Source organism: Amphiprion ocellaris, chromosome 4, assembly GCF_022539595.1.
Source record: "Amphiprion ocellaris isolate individual 3 ecotype Okinawa chromosome 4, ASM2253959v1, whole genome shotgun sequence".
Classification (NCBI taxonomy): domain Eukaryota; kingdom Metazoa; phylum Chordata; class Actinopteri; family Pomacentridae; genus Amphiprion; species Amphiprion ocellaris.
In genome coordinates this window covers 5,369,862-5,387,966 of record NC_072769.1, presented here as the reverse complement: position 1 = coordinate 5,387,966, position 18,105 = coordinate 5,369,862, and the positions used below count along the sequence as shown (strand labels likewise).

The window sequence follows — 18,105 nt, the reverse complement described above, 5'->3', positions numbered from 1 at the left end:
TCCAGAAACTCACAACCTGGTGTTCAGTAAACAACCTGACACTAAACACCTCAAAGACAAAGGAGATCATCATGGACTTCAGGAGGAACAGAACTGACCCGCCCCCCCTCTACATCAATGGCGAGTGTGTGGAGAGAGTCCACACATTCAGGTTCCTGGGAGTCCAGATCTCCGATGACCTCTCCTGGACAGACAACATCACGGCTGTCATAAAGAAGGCTCAACAGCGGCTACACTTCCTGAGAGTCCTCAGAAAAAACAACTTGTACAGGAAGCTGCTGCTGGCCTTCTACAGCTCATCCATAGAGAGCCTGCTGACGTACTGTGTTTCCACCTGGTACGGGAGCTGTACTGAGGCAGACAGAGCGAGGCTTCAGAGGACAGTCAAAGCAGCACAGAGGATTGTTGGCTGTCCTCTCCCCTCCCTCATGGACATCTACCCCACCCGGTGCCTCAGCAGAGCTCAGAACATTATCAAGGACAGTTCACATCCCGGTTCTCAGCTTTTTAATCTGTTGCCCTCTGGAAGGCGCTACAGATGCATTAAAGCGAGGACAAACAGACTTAAAAACAGTTTCTTTCCGAGAGCCATCACCACCCTGAACTCTCACAGGTCTCACACAAAGCCAACAACATAGTGCATCTGTGCAATATACACCACTGTCTGATTCACTGCTATTTATATTCACTCCGTTATTTATCTCTGTTATTTATACTGTATATATGTAAATAGACTGTTTTTGCACTACTTTAAGATTTCCTTGCACTGTAAAGGAGAAGCTCTGCAATCTCGTTATACATTGTATAATGACAATAAAGAATATTCTATTCTATTCTATTCTATTCTATTCTATTCTATTCTATTCTATTCTATTCTATTCTATTCTATTCTATTCTATTCTATTCTATTCTATTCTATTCTATTCTATTCTATTCTATTCTATTCTATTCTATTCTATTCTATTCTATAATAACCCTCCAGTTAGTTAGTCTGAGCGTCCTGATTCGCTGCTGGGCGGCACTCCGAGCATCATGGAAAGTGTAGTCTGTTTTTGGCTAACCGCTGTTCTCTGCAGCTCCATTGAGTGGCGCTACGTCAGCGACGAGGACAGGGAGCGTCTGAGCCACTGCTCCGAGGACGGAGAGTTCTGGTAGGACCTCACCTGCTTCACCTGCACACCTGAGCCGCTCCCCAGGTGTGCAGGTGACAAAACTCTCTGCTGTGTCTGCAGGATGTCCTTCAGCGACTTCCTGCGTCACTATTCCCGTCTGGAGATCTGCAACCTGACGCCCGACGCCCTGACCGACGACAGCGTCTCCAAGTGGGCTCTGTCCAAGTTCGACAGCAGCTGGAGGAGAGGCTCCACCGCTGGAGGCTGCAGGAACTACCCCAGTGAGTTAGCAGCTAGTTAGCATTAGCATCCACCGCTGGAGGCTGCAGGAACTACCCCGGTGAGTTAGCAGCTAGTTAGCATTAGCATCCACTGCTGTAGGCTGCAGGAACTACCCCAGTGAGTTAACTGCTAGTTAGCAGCTAGTTAGCATTAGCATCCATCGCTGGAGGCTGCAGGAACTACCCCAGTGAGTTAGCAGCTAATTAGCATTAGCGTCCAGCAGGAACTACCTCAGTGAGTGCTACTTAGCGTTAGCAGTGCCCCCTGCTAATACCTTAGATTTTTACACATTGAATCCTCCAACAGACCGGCCGATGTTCTCTGATGTTCTCTGTGGTCCACACGGCCGATGTTCTCTGATGTTCTCCATGGTCCACACGGCCGATGTTCTCTAGTCCATATGGCCGAGGTTCTCTGTGGTCCACGTGGCCGATGTTCTCTGATGTTCTCTAGTCCATATGGCCGATGTTCTCTGTGGTCCACATGGCCAATGTTCTCTGGTCCTCATGGCTGAAATTCTCTGATGTTCTCTGGTCCACAGACACATTCTGGACCAACCCTCAGTTAGTGATCCGTCTGGAGGAGGAGGACGATGACCCGGATGACGGCGAGGCGGGCTGCACCTTCGTGGTGGGACTGATCCAGAAGAACCGCAGACGGATGAGAAAGATGGGCCAGGACATGCACACGGTCGGCTTCGCCATCTACGAGGTGAGGAGGATCTGAAGGTTCCTTAAAGGTTTCTGGAAGGTTCCAGCCTTCGATCCGTCTGGTTCTAAGGGGAACCAGGATCAGCAGAGGTTGAGGTCTATGTGGACGTTCTTCTGAACCCTGCTCCTTGTCTTGCAGGTTCCTGAGGAGGTAGGAGGAGAACTTGCTGCTGCTGAACCGTAAGTTCTTCTCATCTGATCTGAAACTAACTGCATCTGTCTGTCAGTTCTCCGGTCAGAGGAACGTACACCTGAACCGGAACTTCTTCCTGCGCCACTCCTCGGCCGCTCGGTCTGAGACCTTCATCAACCTGCGGGAGGTCTGCAGCCGCCTGACGCTGCCTCCTGGAGAGTACCTGCTGGTCCCGTCCACCTTCGAGCCCCACAAGGACGGAGACTTCTGCGTCCGAGTGTTCACCGAGAAGCAGGCTGACTTCCAGTAGGTCTGATCACAGCAGCAAACTGCAGCTGCTGGACTTATCTTCTCAGCAACGGGTGGATCTCCTCAGTCCCACTGAGAAGATCCATCCGTTGCTCAAACCTTCTAATAAGACGACTGTTTGTTCCTGCAGAGAGCTGGACGACCCCATCGAGTCCCGAGTAGAGAAGGTGAGTCCAGAGTCTAAGCAGCTGATAACAACTCATCATCAGCCAGGTAGAAGTTAAGAAACATCTGCAGGAACCACAACAGAAATCCAGAAGAACCACTGAGAACCTGAAGGACCGCTGAGAACCTGAAGAACCGCTGAGAACCTGAAGGACCTGAACGTGCTGATGGGAAACCGTCGACTTCTTCTTTCATCTCTTTTAACTTTGTGTGTTTTTCTGGGTCTCTGCTGTACCAACCCAGAACCAGTTAGAACCAGTTTAGAACCAGTCTAGAACCAGCCAGAGCCAGTCTAGAACCAGCCAGAACCAGTCTAGAACCAGTCCAAACTTTAGAAGAACCTTAGGGGAACTTTAGAGGAACTTTTGAAGAACTTTAGAAGAACTTTAGAGGAACTTTAGGAGGAACTTTAGAAGAACTATAGAGGAACTTCAGAGAAACTTTAGAGGAACTTTTGAAGAACTTTAGAGAAACTTTAGAGGAACTTTAGAAGAACTTTAGAGGAACTTTAGAAGAACTATAGGGGAACTTTTGAGGAACTTTAGGGAAACTTTAGAACTATAGGGGAAATTTAGAGGAAAATCTTCATGTTTCTGAGCTCCAGAATCCGTTTTTCTGACCTGATTCTTAACCTGCAGATAGAGATCGATGAGGACGACGTGGACGACCGGTTCAGAGGTCTGTTTGGACAGCTGGCAGGAGGGGTGAGCCAATCACAGAGCAGGCAATCACAGAGCAGCCAATCACAGAGCAGCTGACACTGACTGTTTGTCTCTGCAGGACTGTGAGATCAGCGCCTTTGAGCTGAAGAAGATCCTCAACAAGGTGGTGACCAAACGTAAGAACCACCGCCTGAACATTAGTCTGGGAGCCCCACTCACCTGTTTACCTGCTCACCTGTTTACTGTGTTTACCTGCTCGCCTGTTTACCTGCTCACCTGTTTACTGTGTTTACCTGTTTACCTGCGTCTCTCTACCAGGATCCGACATCCAGACCAGTGGCTTCAGCATCTCCACCTGCCGTCACATGGTCAACCTGCTGGACGTATCCTTCCTCTGCAGAAAGTAGTGTCTCACATCTCTTCACAGCCAACATTGGAGCTTTTATTTTAAAACTTTAGGACTCTTATTGTGATAGTCTATAAGCTCCTGAGCTGCTGTGCAGAGAGACGGCAGCGGGAAGCTGGGCCTGGTGGAGTTCAAGGTGCTGTGGATCAAAATCGAGAACTACTTGGTGAGCTCCTGTCCATAAATTCACGAAATATTCATCTGTTTATTAATATTAAGCATCCAGAAATAAATCCACTAAATGTTCATCTGTTTATTAATATTAAATATCCAAAAACAAATCCACTAAATATTCTGTTTCATCTTTTTAAAATCTGTTGTTGACAGAAAATCTACCGGAACAAAGACGTGGATAATTCTGGGACGATGAGCTCCACAGAGATGAGGATTGCTGTGGAGGAAGCTGGTGAGATGTTTCCTCTGCTGGTCTAGCTGCTTGGTGCTAAGCTACCAGCTCCTCTACATTAACTGAAGCTAAATGTAGCGAGCTAAGCTACACCAGCATAGCAGAAGTAGTTCACCACATCAGCAGAGCAGCTACCTGGTGTTAGCAAGCAGTTAGCTGATGTTAGCGAGCAGTTAGCTGATGTTAGCGAGCAGCTAGCCGACGTTAGCGAGCAGCTAGCCGACGTTAGCGAGCAGCTAGCCGACGTTAGTGAGCAGCTAGCCGATGTTAGTGGGCAGTTAGCCGATGTTAGCGAGAAGTTAGCCGATGTTAGCGAGCAGTTGGCTGATGCTAACGAGCAGTTGGCTTAAGTCAGCGAGCAGTTAGCTGATGTTAGCTAAAGGCTAGTTCCGTTAGCTAAACATGCATGTATGAAGACTGATCAGAAACTTCAGAGACTTCGACAACAAACAACACAAATGAGAAAAAATTGAAAAAAGGAGACACAAAGAGATAAAAAAATTACCAAAACGAGACACAAAAGGACAAATTTAGCCAAGAAATGGCAACAAACGAGACACAAAACGAGTAGTTGGAGATCCATCCAGCATGGTGGAACATCTACACATGATGAGCAGAGCAGAGAGGAAACATGGAGATAGAAAACATCTACAGGATGACAAGATGGTAGGAGCTTCAGGAAGATGTTTCTAGAAACGTCTTCCTGAACCTCCAGCTGGTTTCTCCTGGAACTCCAACCATCTCCAGGACCTGATGATGAGAACCTTCTGAACTATGAGGAGACATTAGCTGCAGTAGAATGAAGTGATTCTGATGAAACATTAGTTAGAATCTCAGGTGTGGTTCATGTTCTTCAGACTAAACCTTCAGCGCCGTCAGGGTTGTAGAACTAAATGGTTGTTGGAGACATCTCTGGACCTTCTCTGACCTTCTGCTCGCCTCCTGGGTGTGTTGCAGGTTTCAGCCTCAACAATGCCCTCCATCAGGTCATTGTGGCTCGCTACAGCGAATCAGATCTCACCATCGACTTTGACAACTTCGTGTCCAGCCTGGTCCGTCTGGAGACCATGTTCAGTGAGTCTCCATCACCTCCAGCCTGAGGACCACTGTTTGTTCCTCCTCATTCTCACATTTCTTCTCTTTGCAGACATGTTCAAAACGTTGGACAAGAACAACTCAGGAACCGTGGAACTCAACATCCTGCAGGTAGGAAGCTCCGCCACAGCCCAGACTGTTCTGATTGGTTCCTCATCAGAAAAAGTCTGGAAGAACATCAGAGAACCGATCAGGTTTGTTCGAGTCTTTATAGTTCTTTATATTTCTTTTGAGGGCTAAATTTGATTAAATAAAAATGGCGACTTTTATTTATTATTATAACTTTTTTTATTCAATAAATTACCAATAACACACTTGGATCTCCATGTTTATTTGCTTATTTATTGATAAGTGGAATTAAATTTTCCATGTTGAATAATCACAGCTTTTTCTTCTTCGGACAAGGTTTATCCTCTTCCCATGGCAAAAATTAATTGTACCAATGAAAATAGAAAGAAGATCTTTGTAAAGCAGTAAAACTAATGTTTTTATTTTTGTTCTTATCTTTTTGTCACCATTTTTAATTATATTTAATTAAGCCCTAAAAGAAAATATAAAGAACTATAAAGATTAGAAAAAAAACATACATATTTTTAGTAGTGAAAAGACTCAGAAACAAAACTTGAAAATAAATGATACTCTATATTTTAATTTATCTCTTCTTACTATTACAGTCAGTGATTGAGTAAAACATTAACAATATAAAGTTATGAACATTAACTTCTTTCAAACCGATTTATCTAGAAATTTACACAAAAAAAAAAAAAAACACCATGAGGCCAAAGTGTGACCGTTAGAATAACACAAAACTACTAGTATCCCTGTTTAACTGCTATAGAAGCATCAGAGCAGCAGATTATAAAGCCTTGCTGACATCATCTCTGTCTAACCTGGATGCTCACATCTCCCAAACCGTTGGACTAAATTTTTAATCAGGCTTTATCTGGATAACCTGATCCCATATTTGACATTTACACGACTACTTTCTTGCCTGTTTCCTCTGAAAGTTTCCTCCTCGGCCTTTGCCCCTGGTCTAAATGCATTATGGGTTATTTGGCCGCCCCAAGTCCACACTAGTCTGGTCTGATGATCCTCCATAATGTGGGCGGAGCCAGAACACTTCCGTTCTTGGTCAGATGCGTTCTTTGAATTGGAACAGTACTCGGTCTCCGACTGATGATGTTTCACGAGTACACGAGAACGCAAGTAAGGACAAGAACGCATACTGAGAAATGTCCAGTGTTTGTGGGTCTTGTCCTGATTGACACTCCAAAACACCAGCAGAGCATTCTGGGATTTGTAGTAATGCGCTATATGATACCGGCAGGCCAGCTCTAGTAATTATTTGCTATTGCCGTGCGGGCCAAATATAATTACATGACGTGCCAAATTTGGCCCGTGCGCCAGAGTTTGACACCTGTGGTTTACAGGATTGTTTCTCTAATCATCCTTTTGTATTAAACGGTTCCAACAGGAACTCTGTGACCAGAACAAACAGGTTCTACTGGATTTAATTTCCAGAAACATCCTTCAGTTCTAACATGTTCTGTCTGGTTCTCCTGCAGTGGCTCAACGTGTCGCTGCTCTAAGGAACATAGTCCTGGTTCTGATCCTGGTTCCAGTCCTGGTCCTGGTTCTGGCGATGACTGCAGCTGGTTTCTCTTTAGCCCTGCCCCCCTGCTCTGATTGGTCCTTCTGTCTACTCACTGATTCATAGAATAAAGAGAACAAAGAACCTCTCAGAGTTTTTATTTCTTCTAAAAAAAAAAAAGAAACCTGACATCTGTCCTCCAATCACAAGAGGCCATTGCTGCTGTGGGCGGGGCCTACAGTCTATGACATCAACGCTGTGTCTTCTGGCGGGCGAACTGCTCCGCCCACCTCAGGGCCTTGCTGATGTCACTGCTGGTGCCAGTTCCCTTGGCGACCAGCGCCGAGCCCCCGGCGCTCCCCCCGAGGTGACGACACACCGCCACCGCCCAATCAGAGGCCGCGATCCATGGAGAGTCCTGCAGAGAGTTAATTACTGATTAATAAATGTTCGGATTCTAATTACTCCAACACGCTGATTATTTTATTCATAAAATTCTCCCTGAGTCTTTTCCAAGTACAAGATTGGGATCATTAAAATGTAAGTTAAGGTACCTGGTAGAACGTACAGAATGCTCATTTACACTACGGGTTATTGGAAGATCTGAATATTTAAACACCAGGGATGCTAGTGTCACTAACAATCACTTAGCATCACTACTTGCGTCACTAACGTGCTAATGTTGCTAGCAATCACTTAGCATCACTGCTAGCATCACTAACATGGTGCTAATGTCGCTAACAATCACTTAGCATCACTGCTAGCATCACTAACATGGTGCTAATGTCACTAACGATCACTTAGCATCACTTACTAGCATTACTAACATGGTGCTAATGTTGCTAATGTCACTAACAATCACTTAGCATCACTACTAGCATTACTAACATGGTGCTAATGTCTCTAACAATCACTTAGCATCAATACTAACATCACTAACATGGTGCTAATGTCACTAACAATCACTTAGCATCACTACTAGCATCACTACCATGGTGCTAATGTCACTAACAATCACTTAACATCACTACTAGCATCACTACCATGGTGCTAATGTCACTAACAATCACTTAGCATCAATACTAGCATTACTAACAAGGTGGTAATGTCACTAGCAATCACTTAGCATCACTACTACCATCACTAACATGGTGCTAATGTCTCTAACAATCACTTAGCATCAATACTAGCATCACTAACATGGTGCTAATGTTGCTAATGTCACTAACAATCACTTAGCATCACTACTAGCATCACTAACAGGTTGCTAATGTTGTTAGCTAGCATCGCTACCATGTTGCTAATGTTGCTAGCTAGCTAGCTCCACTAAAGCTGCACTCCTCAGTGGATTAAAACAGGTGGTGTTTTCTAAACATCCAGAGGGAAACGTCTCCGTCCTCTCCAGTTTTCTAAACGTCCAGAGGGAAACGTCTCCGTCCTCTCCAGTTTTCTAAATGTCCAGAGGGAAACGTCTCCGTCCTTTAACAGCGATAAGATGTGTCTGTCCTGTGCTAATTAGCAAACATTAGCTCTGTCCCTGCTAATGAACGAGTGTCTGTGTAGAAGCTGCTTAATAAACGACAAACCCCGCCCCCTGTGATGTCACTGACAGGTGAGTGGTGGTTACCTTGGGAACCTGACAGGCACACAGGACCTTCCCAGAATGCTGCTGGTGAGCCAGAAGCATCACGTGACTGAGAGGAGCGACGGAGCTCAGCTGGTTCACCGTTTTCATCACCACCTGGAACATCAGAACCAGAACCTTCAGTAGTTCCTGGATGGTCCACCAGGGGAAGCCTCTACCTGTTAGCTTCTGTTGTTAGAGGTCACCTGAGCTCACCTGCAGCTCTACCTACCGACAGATAGTCCGTCTCCACAGAGTCCACCAGCAGCTCCTTCCTACCGTTCTTCTCCAGCAGAGCTTGAGCTCTGACTGCAGCCTGAGCAAAGCATGATGGGAAAACTGCATCAGAGCAGCAGGTCTACAGTCACAGGTGTATCTCAGGTGTATCTCAGGTATATTTTCAGGTATATCTCAGGTGTGTGTTCACCTCTCTGGTCTCCAGTTTCCTGACAGTGGTGTTGCTGCTCCTCTGCAGAGCTTTGAGTCGAGCCTGCAGTTCACTGCGCTGCCACTGGGGGATGAGGGTACTATCTACCGCCTGTCAGACACAGTTCAGGGTCAAACACCATGTTTTCATCTCAGCGGCTGCAGTGCATCATGGGTAGTGGACTTACGTCAGAGAGGACGCCGACCTCCTTGGAGAGCCGCTGGGCGGAGTCGAGGCTGGAGGGGGCGGAGTCGAGGCTGGAGGGGGCGGAGCCTGTCAGTCTAGCTGCCAGAGAGTCGACGTCCTGCGATAGAACCTGACCGGCCTCCCGGGCCTGAAGGCACAGCGGGGTTAAAGAACCGCCTACATTTAGAACGTCCAATGAGAACATGAGGCCAGGAACTCACCCGTGCTGCTTCCCGTCCCGTCACCGCGATGACCCGACTGATTCCTTTCACCATCTGCCTCTCAGAGACAATCACCAGGTCCTCAATGTCTCCGGTCCGAAGCAGGTGACTGAAATAAAGGAAAACCATTAAACTACTGACTCCATTACCCTCACTGACAGGTAAACAGGTGGACGGGTAAACAGGTGGACAGGTGTGTTCCAGACTCACGTTCCACAGCAGAGCTCCACAGACGTCTCTCTGTCCGTCTGATGGTCCAGGAGCTCAGAGGCTGGAAGACCCACCGACACCACCCGGACCGGGTCAGGGTACACCTGTAGAGACAGACAGGTGGACACACAGGTGAGACCAGGAGACAGACAGGTGGACAGACAGGTGAGACCAGGGGACAGACAGCACCTCATCCACTGTCCTCAGCCCTCGGATGCTCTTGGCTCTCTGCAGAGGAAGCTCCTGGCTGTGGACGATCTGATTGGCTGTGACCATGTCGCTGACACACCTTTCTACCTGCTGCAGCTGAGAGACGCTGAGAGAACCCTGGAGAGGACAACAGAATGCCTTAGAACCAGACGACAGAACGTCTTAGAACCAGCAGGAGGAGAACAGTGAATTACACCTCAGACTGGCAGTTAGTCGGTTAGTTGGTCAGTCGGTTAATTAGTCAGTTAGTCGGCCGGTTAGTTGGTCAGTCGGTTAGTTAGTCGGCCGGTTAGTCGGTTGGTCAGTTAGTCAGTCAGTTAGTTGGTTGGTTAGTCAGTTGGATAGTCGGTTAGTCGGTCAGTTACTCGGTCAGTTAGTTAGTCGGCCGGTTAGTCGGTTAGTTGGTCAGTTGGTTAGTTAGTTGGTTAGTTGGTCAGTTAGTCGGTCGGGCAGTTAGTCAGCCGGTTAGTTAGTCGGCCGGTTAGTCGGTTGGTCAGTTAGTCAGTCAGTTAGTTAGTCGGTTAGTTGGACAGTTAGTCGGTCAGTTAGTTAGTCGGCCAGTTAGTTGGTTGGTTAGTCAGTTGGATAGTCGGTTAGTCGGTCAGTTACTCGGTCAGTTAGTTAGTCGGCCGGTTAGTCGGTTAGTTGGTCAGTTGGTTAGTTAGTTGGTTAGTTGGTCAGTTAGTCGGTCGGGCAGTTAGTCAGCCGGTTAGTTAGTCGGCCGGTTAGTCGGTTAGTTAGTTGGTCGGTTAGTTAGTCTGCTGGTCAGTGGGTTAGTTGGCTGATTAGTTGGTCAGTTAGTCGGTCGGTTAGTTAGTCGGCCGGTTAGTCAGTTAGCGGGTTAGTTTGGTCAGTTGGTTAGTTAGTTGGTTGGTTAGTTGGTCAGTCGGTCAGGTATTTAGTCAGCCGGTTAGTCGGTTAGTTATTCAGTTGGTTACTTAGTCGTTTAGTTGGTCAGTTAGTCGATCGGTTAGTTAGTCGGTTGGTTAGTTGGTCAGTTAGTCGGTTGGGTATTTAGTTGGCCGGTTAGTCAGTTGGTTAGCTAGTCGGTTAGTTGGTCGGTCTGTTAGTCGGCTGGTTAGTCGGTTAGTTGGTTGGTTAGTTGGTCAGTTAGTCTGTCGGGTATTTAGTCGGCCGGTTAGTCGGTTAGTTAGTCAGTTGGTTAGTTAGTTGGTCAGTTAGTCGGTCGGTGAATTGGTCAGCCGGTTAGCGGGTTAGTTAGTCGGTCAGTTAGTCGGTTGGTTAGTTAGTCGGTTAGCTGGTTAGTTGGTCAGTTGGTTAGCTAGTTGGTCAGTTAGTCGGTTGGGTATTTAGTCTGCCGGTTAGTCGGTTAGTTAGTCAGTTGGTTAGTTAGTCACTTAGTTGGTCAGTTAGTCGGTTAGTTAGTTGGCTGGTTAGTTGGTCGGTTAGTTGGTCAGTTAGTCGGTCGGTTAGTTAGTCGGCCGGTTAGTTGGTTAGCGGGTGTCACCTTGACGGTGAAGTCGAAGCGCAGGCGATCAGCCGACACATGAGATCCTCTCTGCTGAACTGAAGAACCGAGAACCTTCTTCAGAGCAAAGTTCAGGAGGTGAGTCGCCGTGTGTTTGACCATACAAGACATCCTGTGGACCTGGACAGACAGACAGGTGGACAGATGAGATAGACAGGTGGACAGGTGAGGCAGACAGGTAGATTTCACATCTAGTTAATTTTAGTTTTAGACAGTTGAATATGTGCGAAAAAAAATAAAATTGGTTTTGGCGGTTCTGGACCTGGTGGTTCTGTGTTTACCAGGTCCAGGTGGTTCTGTGTTTACATGGTCCAGGTGGACCTTGTGGTTCTGTGTTTACATGGTCCAGGTGGACCTTGTGGTTCTGTGTTTACCTGGTCCAGGTGAACCTGGTGGTTCTGTATTTACCTGGTCCAGGTGCAGGTGGACCTGGTCTCCGGTCTCCAGGCTGTCAGCTGCGGTCACCTGATGGACCACGTACCCTCCGGCCCGGAGCACCGCCTCCACCGGGAACACCACGTCCTGAGAGGAGGAGACACCTGGAGTCACCTGGACACAGAAGCTTTCCCATGATGCAGGTGCATCATGGGTGCGTGAGTCAGCTGTGTGTGAGTCAGCTGACCTGCAGGCCGTGGCGGGTGAAGTAGCCGCGGTCATGTGACTGGCCGCCCTGCTCCGAGTAGAAGCAGGTGAGGTCCAGGACAACTCCACAGCGCCGCCCCTCAGGAACCTCCGACACCAGCGCCTCACCGTCGTACAGCGCCAGGACCGTCGCTCGGCATGTTGGGAACTCTGGGAGGAGGCACACACGGGTCAGCGGTCTGACCGGACCACGGGGCAGGTGTGTTATCTGTGCAGGTAGACGGGGCCATACCGTAGCGGTCCTTCTCCAGCCGGTAGCCATACTTCAGGCTGTCGTCGGTGTGAGGAACCCCCAGACGCTGCAGCTCCGCCAGGCTGAGAACGTCCAGCATTACCGACAAATCAGCACCCGCCTGCTCCGATGAAACCTGAGACACAGGACAGGTGACTGATGACATCACCTGAGACACAGGAAATGTGACTGATGACATCACCTGAGACACAGGAAAGGTGACTGATGACATCACCTGAGACACAGGACAGGTGACTGATGACATCACCTGAGACACAGGACAGGTGACTGATGACATCACCTGAGACACAGGACAGGTGACTGATGACATCTCCTGAGACACAGGGCGGTCTCCTTGACGGTACAAACCTTGTGGTTCTCTGCGATGATCCGGTCCAGCTCCTGGCGGTCCACCTGGACGCCCCGGTCCTCCAGCATGAGGTCCACCAGGTCCAGAGGGAAGCCCAGGTCCCGGTGCAGAGACCAGGCCACGGAGGCTGGCGACAGCAGAGCAGAATCAGGATTACTGACGGATAAAACACAGTTCTGACAGCTGTGGTTCAGTTTCTTAGACATGAAGAAGCTGAGTCATGTTCCTGATACAACACCTGAAAACCCAGTGTTTGTACCAGAGAGGTTCTGATCCGGGTCGGTACCTACTGTTGCTGATAAAACACCTGACAGGTAAATCATCCAGCCTGTATCCACCATGATCAGTTTCTGTTACTGACTACTGATCGGTGATTCTATTATTTACACCGTGTTCCAAATTATTATGCAAATTGTACTTAAGTGTCATAAAGATTAAATTTTTTGTTTTTCAATTAAACTCATGGATGGTATTGTGTCTCAGGGCTCTTTGGATCACTGAACTCAATCTCAGACACCTGTGATAATTAGTTGGCCAGGTGAGCCCAATTAAAGGAAAAACTACTGAAGAAGGATGTTCTGCATTATTAAGCAGACCACCATTTTCAAGCAATATGGGAAAGAAAAAGGATCTCTCTGCTGCTGAAAAGTGTGAAATAGCTGAATGCCTTGGATAAGGTATGAAAACCTTAGATATTTCACGAAAACTTGAGCGTGATCATCGTACTATTAGGAGATTTGTGGCTGATTCAGAGCACACGTGTTCGTGCAGATAAAGGCACAGTGAGGAAGGTTTCTGCCAGACAAATATATCAGATTAAGAGAGCAGCTGCTAAAATGCCATTACAAAGCAGCAAACAGGTATTTGAAGCTGCTTTTGCCTCTGGAGTCCCGCGAACATCAAGGTGTAGGATCCTCCAGAGGCTTGCAGTTATGCATAAACCTTCTATTCAGACACCCCTAACCAATGCTCACAAGCAGAAACGGCTGCAGTGGACCCAGAAATACATGAAGACTAATTTTCAAACAGTCTTGTTCACTGATGAGTGCCGTGCAACCCTGGATGGTCCAGATGGATGGAGTAGAGGATGGCTGGTGGATGGCCATCATGTCCCAACAAGGCTGCGATGTCAGCAAGGAGTTGGCGGAGCCATGTTTTGGGCCGGAATCATGGGGAGAGAGCTGGTCGGCCCCTTTAGGGTCCCTGAAGGTGTGAAAATGACCTCTGCAAAGTATGTGGAGTTTCTGACTGACCACTTTCTTCCATGGTACAAAAAGAACCGTGCTTTCCGAAACAAAATCATCTTCATGCACGACAATGCACCATCTCATGCTGCAAGGAATACCTCTGCATCATTGGCTGCTATGGGCATAAAAGGAGTGAAACTCATGGTGTGGCCCCTATCCTCCCCTGACCTTAACACTATTGAGAACCTTTGGAGCATCCTCAAGCAAAACATCTATGAGGGTGGGAGGCAGTTCACATCCAAACAGCAGCTCTGGGAGGCTGTTCTGACATCCTGCAAAGAAATTCAAGCAGAAATTCTCCAAAAACTCAAGTTCAATGGATGCAAGAATTGTGAAGCTGCTATCAAATAAGGGGTCCTATGTTAAAATGTAACTTGACCTGTTAAGATGTTTTTGATTGAAATAGCTTTTGATTTCAGTAAATATGACCTCCTAATGCTGCAAATTCAACAAATGACTATTTTCAGTTCTTTACAACCTAGAAAATGTCTTAAAACTCTGTTGTGCATAATAATTTGGAACAGTGCATTTTAAGTTTTTTATTTTTGAAAAAAATACTATTTTCATTGGGAAGTTTGTTCAGTAACATTTGAATTAAACTTTAACAGCTGATAACTTGAAAATTATGCTGACTGTCATTTGCGTCGACTATTTAGGAAAATCAGAGAAAAATATCTTTTTCATAATAATTTGGAACGTGGTGTATTATCGATCATTGAGAAGTTAACTAAGCATCACTGGGTTCTGAGGTTCTGGTGGATTGGATCAGAACCGACCGGGGAAGACTCCATGTTTGTAGTCCTTCCTGCAGAGCGTGCGCTGGATCAGCCGGCTGCCCTGTTGCAGTGACAACAGGAACTGAGCCTCGTTCTCGTTGATCACGTCCACGATCTGGAAGAGAAATCGGGTCACCTGCTGCTCAGGTGTTCTGATTCACACCGAGGTTGTGGTTCTGAGACTCACCTGGTCCGCCTCCCTGTGCAGCTCCGGATACACGTCACCCTGACAACGGGACACAGATCAACCAATCACAGGACAAAGCTTAGTCACATGATGCTGCTCCCTTCTGCACACGCTCAGAACTGCTGTCACTCTTTCTGAGTGTGGAGGTGGGGCCAGGGTTCATAACTCCGCCCCTTTGAGTGGTCACTGCAGGAAGTACTTTTTAAGGAGTACCAACAGAGTACAAGTACTGCAGTAGTACTCGTGTATTACCATCAACATGAAGTACAGCAGTAGAAGTACTTCCTGCGCAGATTCAAGTTACTGATCCTGAGTTTCACAGCGAGCACCTGTTCTGTGATCATGTGCACACACCTGGCAGGGAGGGAATGGCTGAACGCCGGGGATTATGGGAAACGTATTTTACCAGCAGGTGGGTGACGGTTGGAACCAGGCTGGCCAGCGTTCCCTGAGGAGCCTGAAGAACCTCCATGCAGAACCGGACGGCGCGCCGCAGAATCCTCCGCAGGACCAGCCTGATAAACAAACAAACACACAAACAAACACACAAACAAACAAACAAACACACAAGCAAACAGACAGACACAGACAAACAGACACACAAACAAACAGACAAACACACAAACAAACACACACAGACAAACACACAGACAAACAAACAGACAGACAGACAACAAGGTCAGGAAAAAGCAGGATCCAGCAGACGTCATGGCGCTGACAGCTGATTGGACGGGACTCACTCGGCTCCGGACATTCCCGGATGAACTCCATCAGCGATGCAAACGGATAAAGTCCGGATGTGATCGGCCACGACTCTGTAGGCCAGATCCACCCGGTCCTGGTCCTCCGACCCCGTCCGACCGCCGTATGGAGCCACCCTGGACCTCTGAGGACAGTCACCATGACAACACAATGACAACACACAGCATCACCATGACAACACACACATCACCATGACAACACCATGACAACACAACAACAGCACACGCATCACCATGACAACACACGCATCGCCGTGACAACACACGCATCACCGTGACAACACAATAACAACACACGCATCACCATGACAACACACGCATCACCATGACAACACATGCATCACCGGGACAACACACGCATCACCACGACAACACACGCATCACCGTGACAACACACGCATCACAATGACAACACCATGACAATACATTCATCACCATGACAACAGCCGACCTCACTCTGCTCCTACCTGGTGCAAGGCGTGCAGCAGCGGGGTGAACAGGTCTGTATCATAGGTGGACCTCTTGCCCTGCAGGACGCTCACCAGCCGCTCCAGTCCCATCCCTGTGTCCACGCTGAACTGGGGCAGCCGCCGAAGACTGAGGTCCGCCTCCCTGATGGCAGACAGCCAATCAGAGGAGTGGCCAGTGGGTTTACCTGGTCCCGGTCTACCAAGTGTGTACTCACCTGTTGTACTGCATGAAGACCAGGTTCCAGATCTCCACAACATCTGGACTGTTGGCATTGACGAGCTTCGCGGCGTCTCGGCCCCCGACGTGGTCGTAGTGGATCTCGGTGCAGGGGCCACAGGGGCCCGAATCCCCCATCTCCCAGAAGTTCTCCTTCAAGCCGAATGGCAGGAGGTGACCAGGAGGAACCCTGAGGAGGAGAGAAGGTCAACCTGGAGGTCTGCTGCCTTCCAGTGGACCTACTTGGAGTCCTGCAGACAGGTGTGGACCTACCTGGCGTCCTGCAGACAGGTGTGGACCTACCTGGTGTCCTGCAGACAGGTGTGGACCTACCTGGTGTCCTACAGATAGGTGTGGACCTACCTGGTGTCCTGCAGACAGGTGTGGACCTACCTGGTGCCCTACAGACAGGTGTGGACCTACCTGGTGCCCTACAGACAGGTGTGGACCTACCTGGTGCCCTACAGACAGGTGTGGACCTACTTGGTGTCCTACAGATAAGTGTGGACCTTCCTGGTGTCCTGCAGACAGGTGTGGACCTACCCCATGTCGAGCCAGATGTGTCGGGTCTCCTCGTCAGACTGAAGTCCTGACGCAGCGTCTCCACCGAAGTAGGACACATAGAGTCTGTCAGCAGATATCCCATAATGCTCTGTGAGGAGACTCCACGCCATCCGACATGCCTCCTCCTGAACACACACAGCAGGACTGAAGCTCCGCCCACTGAGCCCAACAGGTGACCCCCTCACTTTGCAGCAGCCAGGTGACTCACCTTGAAGTAGTCTCCGAAGGACCAGGTCCCCAGCATCTCGAAGAAGGTGTGGTGGTAGGTGTCTCTGCCCACGTCGTCCAGGTCGTTGTGTTTGCCGCCGGCTCGGACACACTTCTGGCTGTTGACCACGCGGCGGTAGGATGCCATCGGACTGCGAGGATCCGCTGTTCCCAGAAAGATGGGCTTAAACTGGAACCAGAACCAGGAGAACGTCAGGTAGAACCCAGACGCTGCAGCTGGAGAACTTCTAGAAGATACGAATGTTTAACCAAATATTCTCTGTTTCCAGAACAATAAATCCATGAAAGGCTGGTTCCATCACAGAACAGGAAGTTCTAAAGGTGGAACGATGGACTTCAGACTCTGGTTCTGGAGGGTCGAGATGTTTCTGCTGAACTCTTTCATTCTCTTCTTATTTTATATTTTTATGATTTGCTCTGATCTGCTTTAATGTTTTGCTGTGAATCGGGTCGAACGGCTCAGCTGATGGTTCTGATCCAGAATCTGTTCATGAGGTTCCTCCACAGCAGAACCCGCAGAACCAGCAGAACATCACAGACCGTCTGAGCTTTCATTATTCAGTAAAAATTTGACTCATTAAATGTTTTAAACATTAAGCTCCAGCCGAAGAACATCAGAACCTTCACCTGTGATCATCTGGACTCAGTCTGAGATTCTGACCGAACAGAACCAGTTCTGACCGAACAGAACCGGTTCGTACATTCAGTGTTTTAGTCTGTTAGAACCTCTGAGAGTTCCACCAGAACCAGCAGAACCACACTCACCTGGTTCATGCCGGCGTTGACGAACAGCAGGCTGGGGTCCCCTCTGGGCCGGACCGGGGAGGACGGAACCAGCAGGTGTCCGTGTTTCTGTCGGAAGAAGTCCAGGAAGGTGCTGCGGACCTGAACGGCGGGAAGCTCCGGAGCAGAGCCGCCGAAGAAGCGACCCGAGGCGGTGGGGAGGAGGCCCGGCGGCCCGCCGAGCGGCCGGAGGCCCCGGATCAGCTGCCGGGACATGAGGACCGAACTGAGACCGAACCGAGCCAGACTGACCCCCCTACGACTACAAGCGGCAGGAGGCGCAGGCGCACTGGGAGCCCTTCTTCTTCTTCGACGGTCGGTCGTGACGCAGAGCGCCACCTGCTGGTCGCAGTGCGCAGGCGCAGCTCCGGGTCAGCTCAACGCTGGATT

At 48.6% G+C, this 18,105-nt stretch overlaps 2 protein-coding genes across 6 annotated transcripts in view; one reads left to right on the top strand and one right to left on the bottom strand.

Moving 5' to 3' along the window:
• LOC111568893 (calpain-2 catalytic subunit-like) overlaps positions 1-7,015 on the top strand; it is a 31,462-nt gene extending 24,447 nt beyond the window's left edge. The window contains exons 8-21 of the mRNA XM_055010129.1: positions 1,077-1,151; positions 1,233-1,393; positions 1,936-2,105; positions 2,244-2,255; positions 2,332-2,543; positions 2,677-2,713; positions 3,350-3,415; positions 3,492-3,549; positions 3,692-3,756; positions 3,877-3,945; positions 4,107-4,185; positions 5,143-5,259; positions 5,333-5,391; positions 6,846-7,015. Coding sequence (XP_054866104.1) covers positions 1,077-1,151; positions 1,233-1,393; positions 1,936-2,105; positions 2,244-2,255; positions 2,332-2,543; positions 2,677-2,713; positions 3,350-3,415; positions 3,492-3,549; positions 3,692-3,756; positions 3,877-3,945; positions 4,107-4,185; positions 5,143-5,259; positions 5,333-5,391; positions 6,846-6,869 — 1,204 coding nt within the window. The 3' untranslated portion in view covers positions 6,870-7,015. The remainder of the gene's footprint in view (positions 1-1,076; positions 1,152-1,232; positions 1,394-1,935; positions 2,106-2,243; positions 2,256-2,331; positions 2,544-2,676; positions 2,714-3,349; positions 3,416-3,491; positions 3,550-3,691; positions 3,757-3,876; positions 3,946-4,106; positions 4,186-5,142; positions 5,260-5,332; positions 5,392-6,845) is intronic.
• On the bottom strand, positions 5,903-18,082 carry aars2 (alanyl-tRNA synthetase 2, mitochondrial (putative)). 5 transcript variants are annotated; one of them, XM_035958454.2, is made up of 22 exons: positions 17,698-18,082; positions 16,913-17,101; positions 16,684-16,829; positions 16,139-16,330; positions 15,921-16,065; positions 15,433-15,578; positions 15,099-15,207; positions 14,693-14,731; positions 14,506-14,620; positions 12,482-12,609; positions 12,113-12,281; positions 11,861-12,030; positions 11,647-11,787; positions 11,218-11,358; positions 9,729-9,866; positions 9,540-9,643; positions 9,330-9,438; positions 9,110-9,256; positions 8,923-9,033; positions 8,728-8,811; positions 8,499-8,612; positions 5,903-7,289 (listed from the first exon to the last, which is right to left on the bottom strand). In XM_035958454.2, exons 1-22 carry the CDS (start codon positions 17,929-17,931, stop codon positions 7,122-7,124), a joined length of 3,039 nt encoding a protein of 1,012 aa, XP_035814347.2. In that variant the 5' UTR covers positions 17,932-18,082; the 3' UTR covers positions 5,903-7,121. The 5 variants fall into 5 exon arrangements, with proteins under 5 accessions (XP_035814347.2, XP_035814348.2, XP_035814349.2 ...); XM_035958455.2 differs by having other exon boundaries at positions 11,647-11,760; positions 17,698-18,007; XM_035958456.2 differs by having other exon boundaries at positions 12,113-12,248; positions 17,698-18,007.
• Positions 18,083-18,105: the final 23 nt, after the last annotated feature.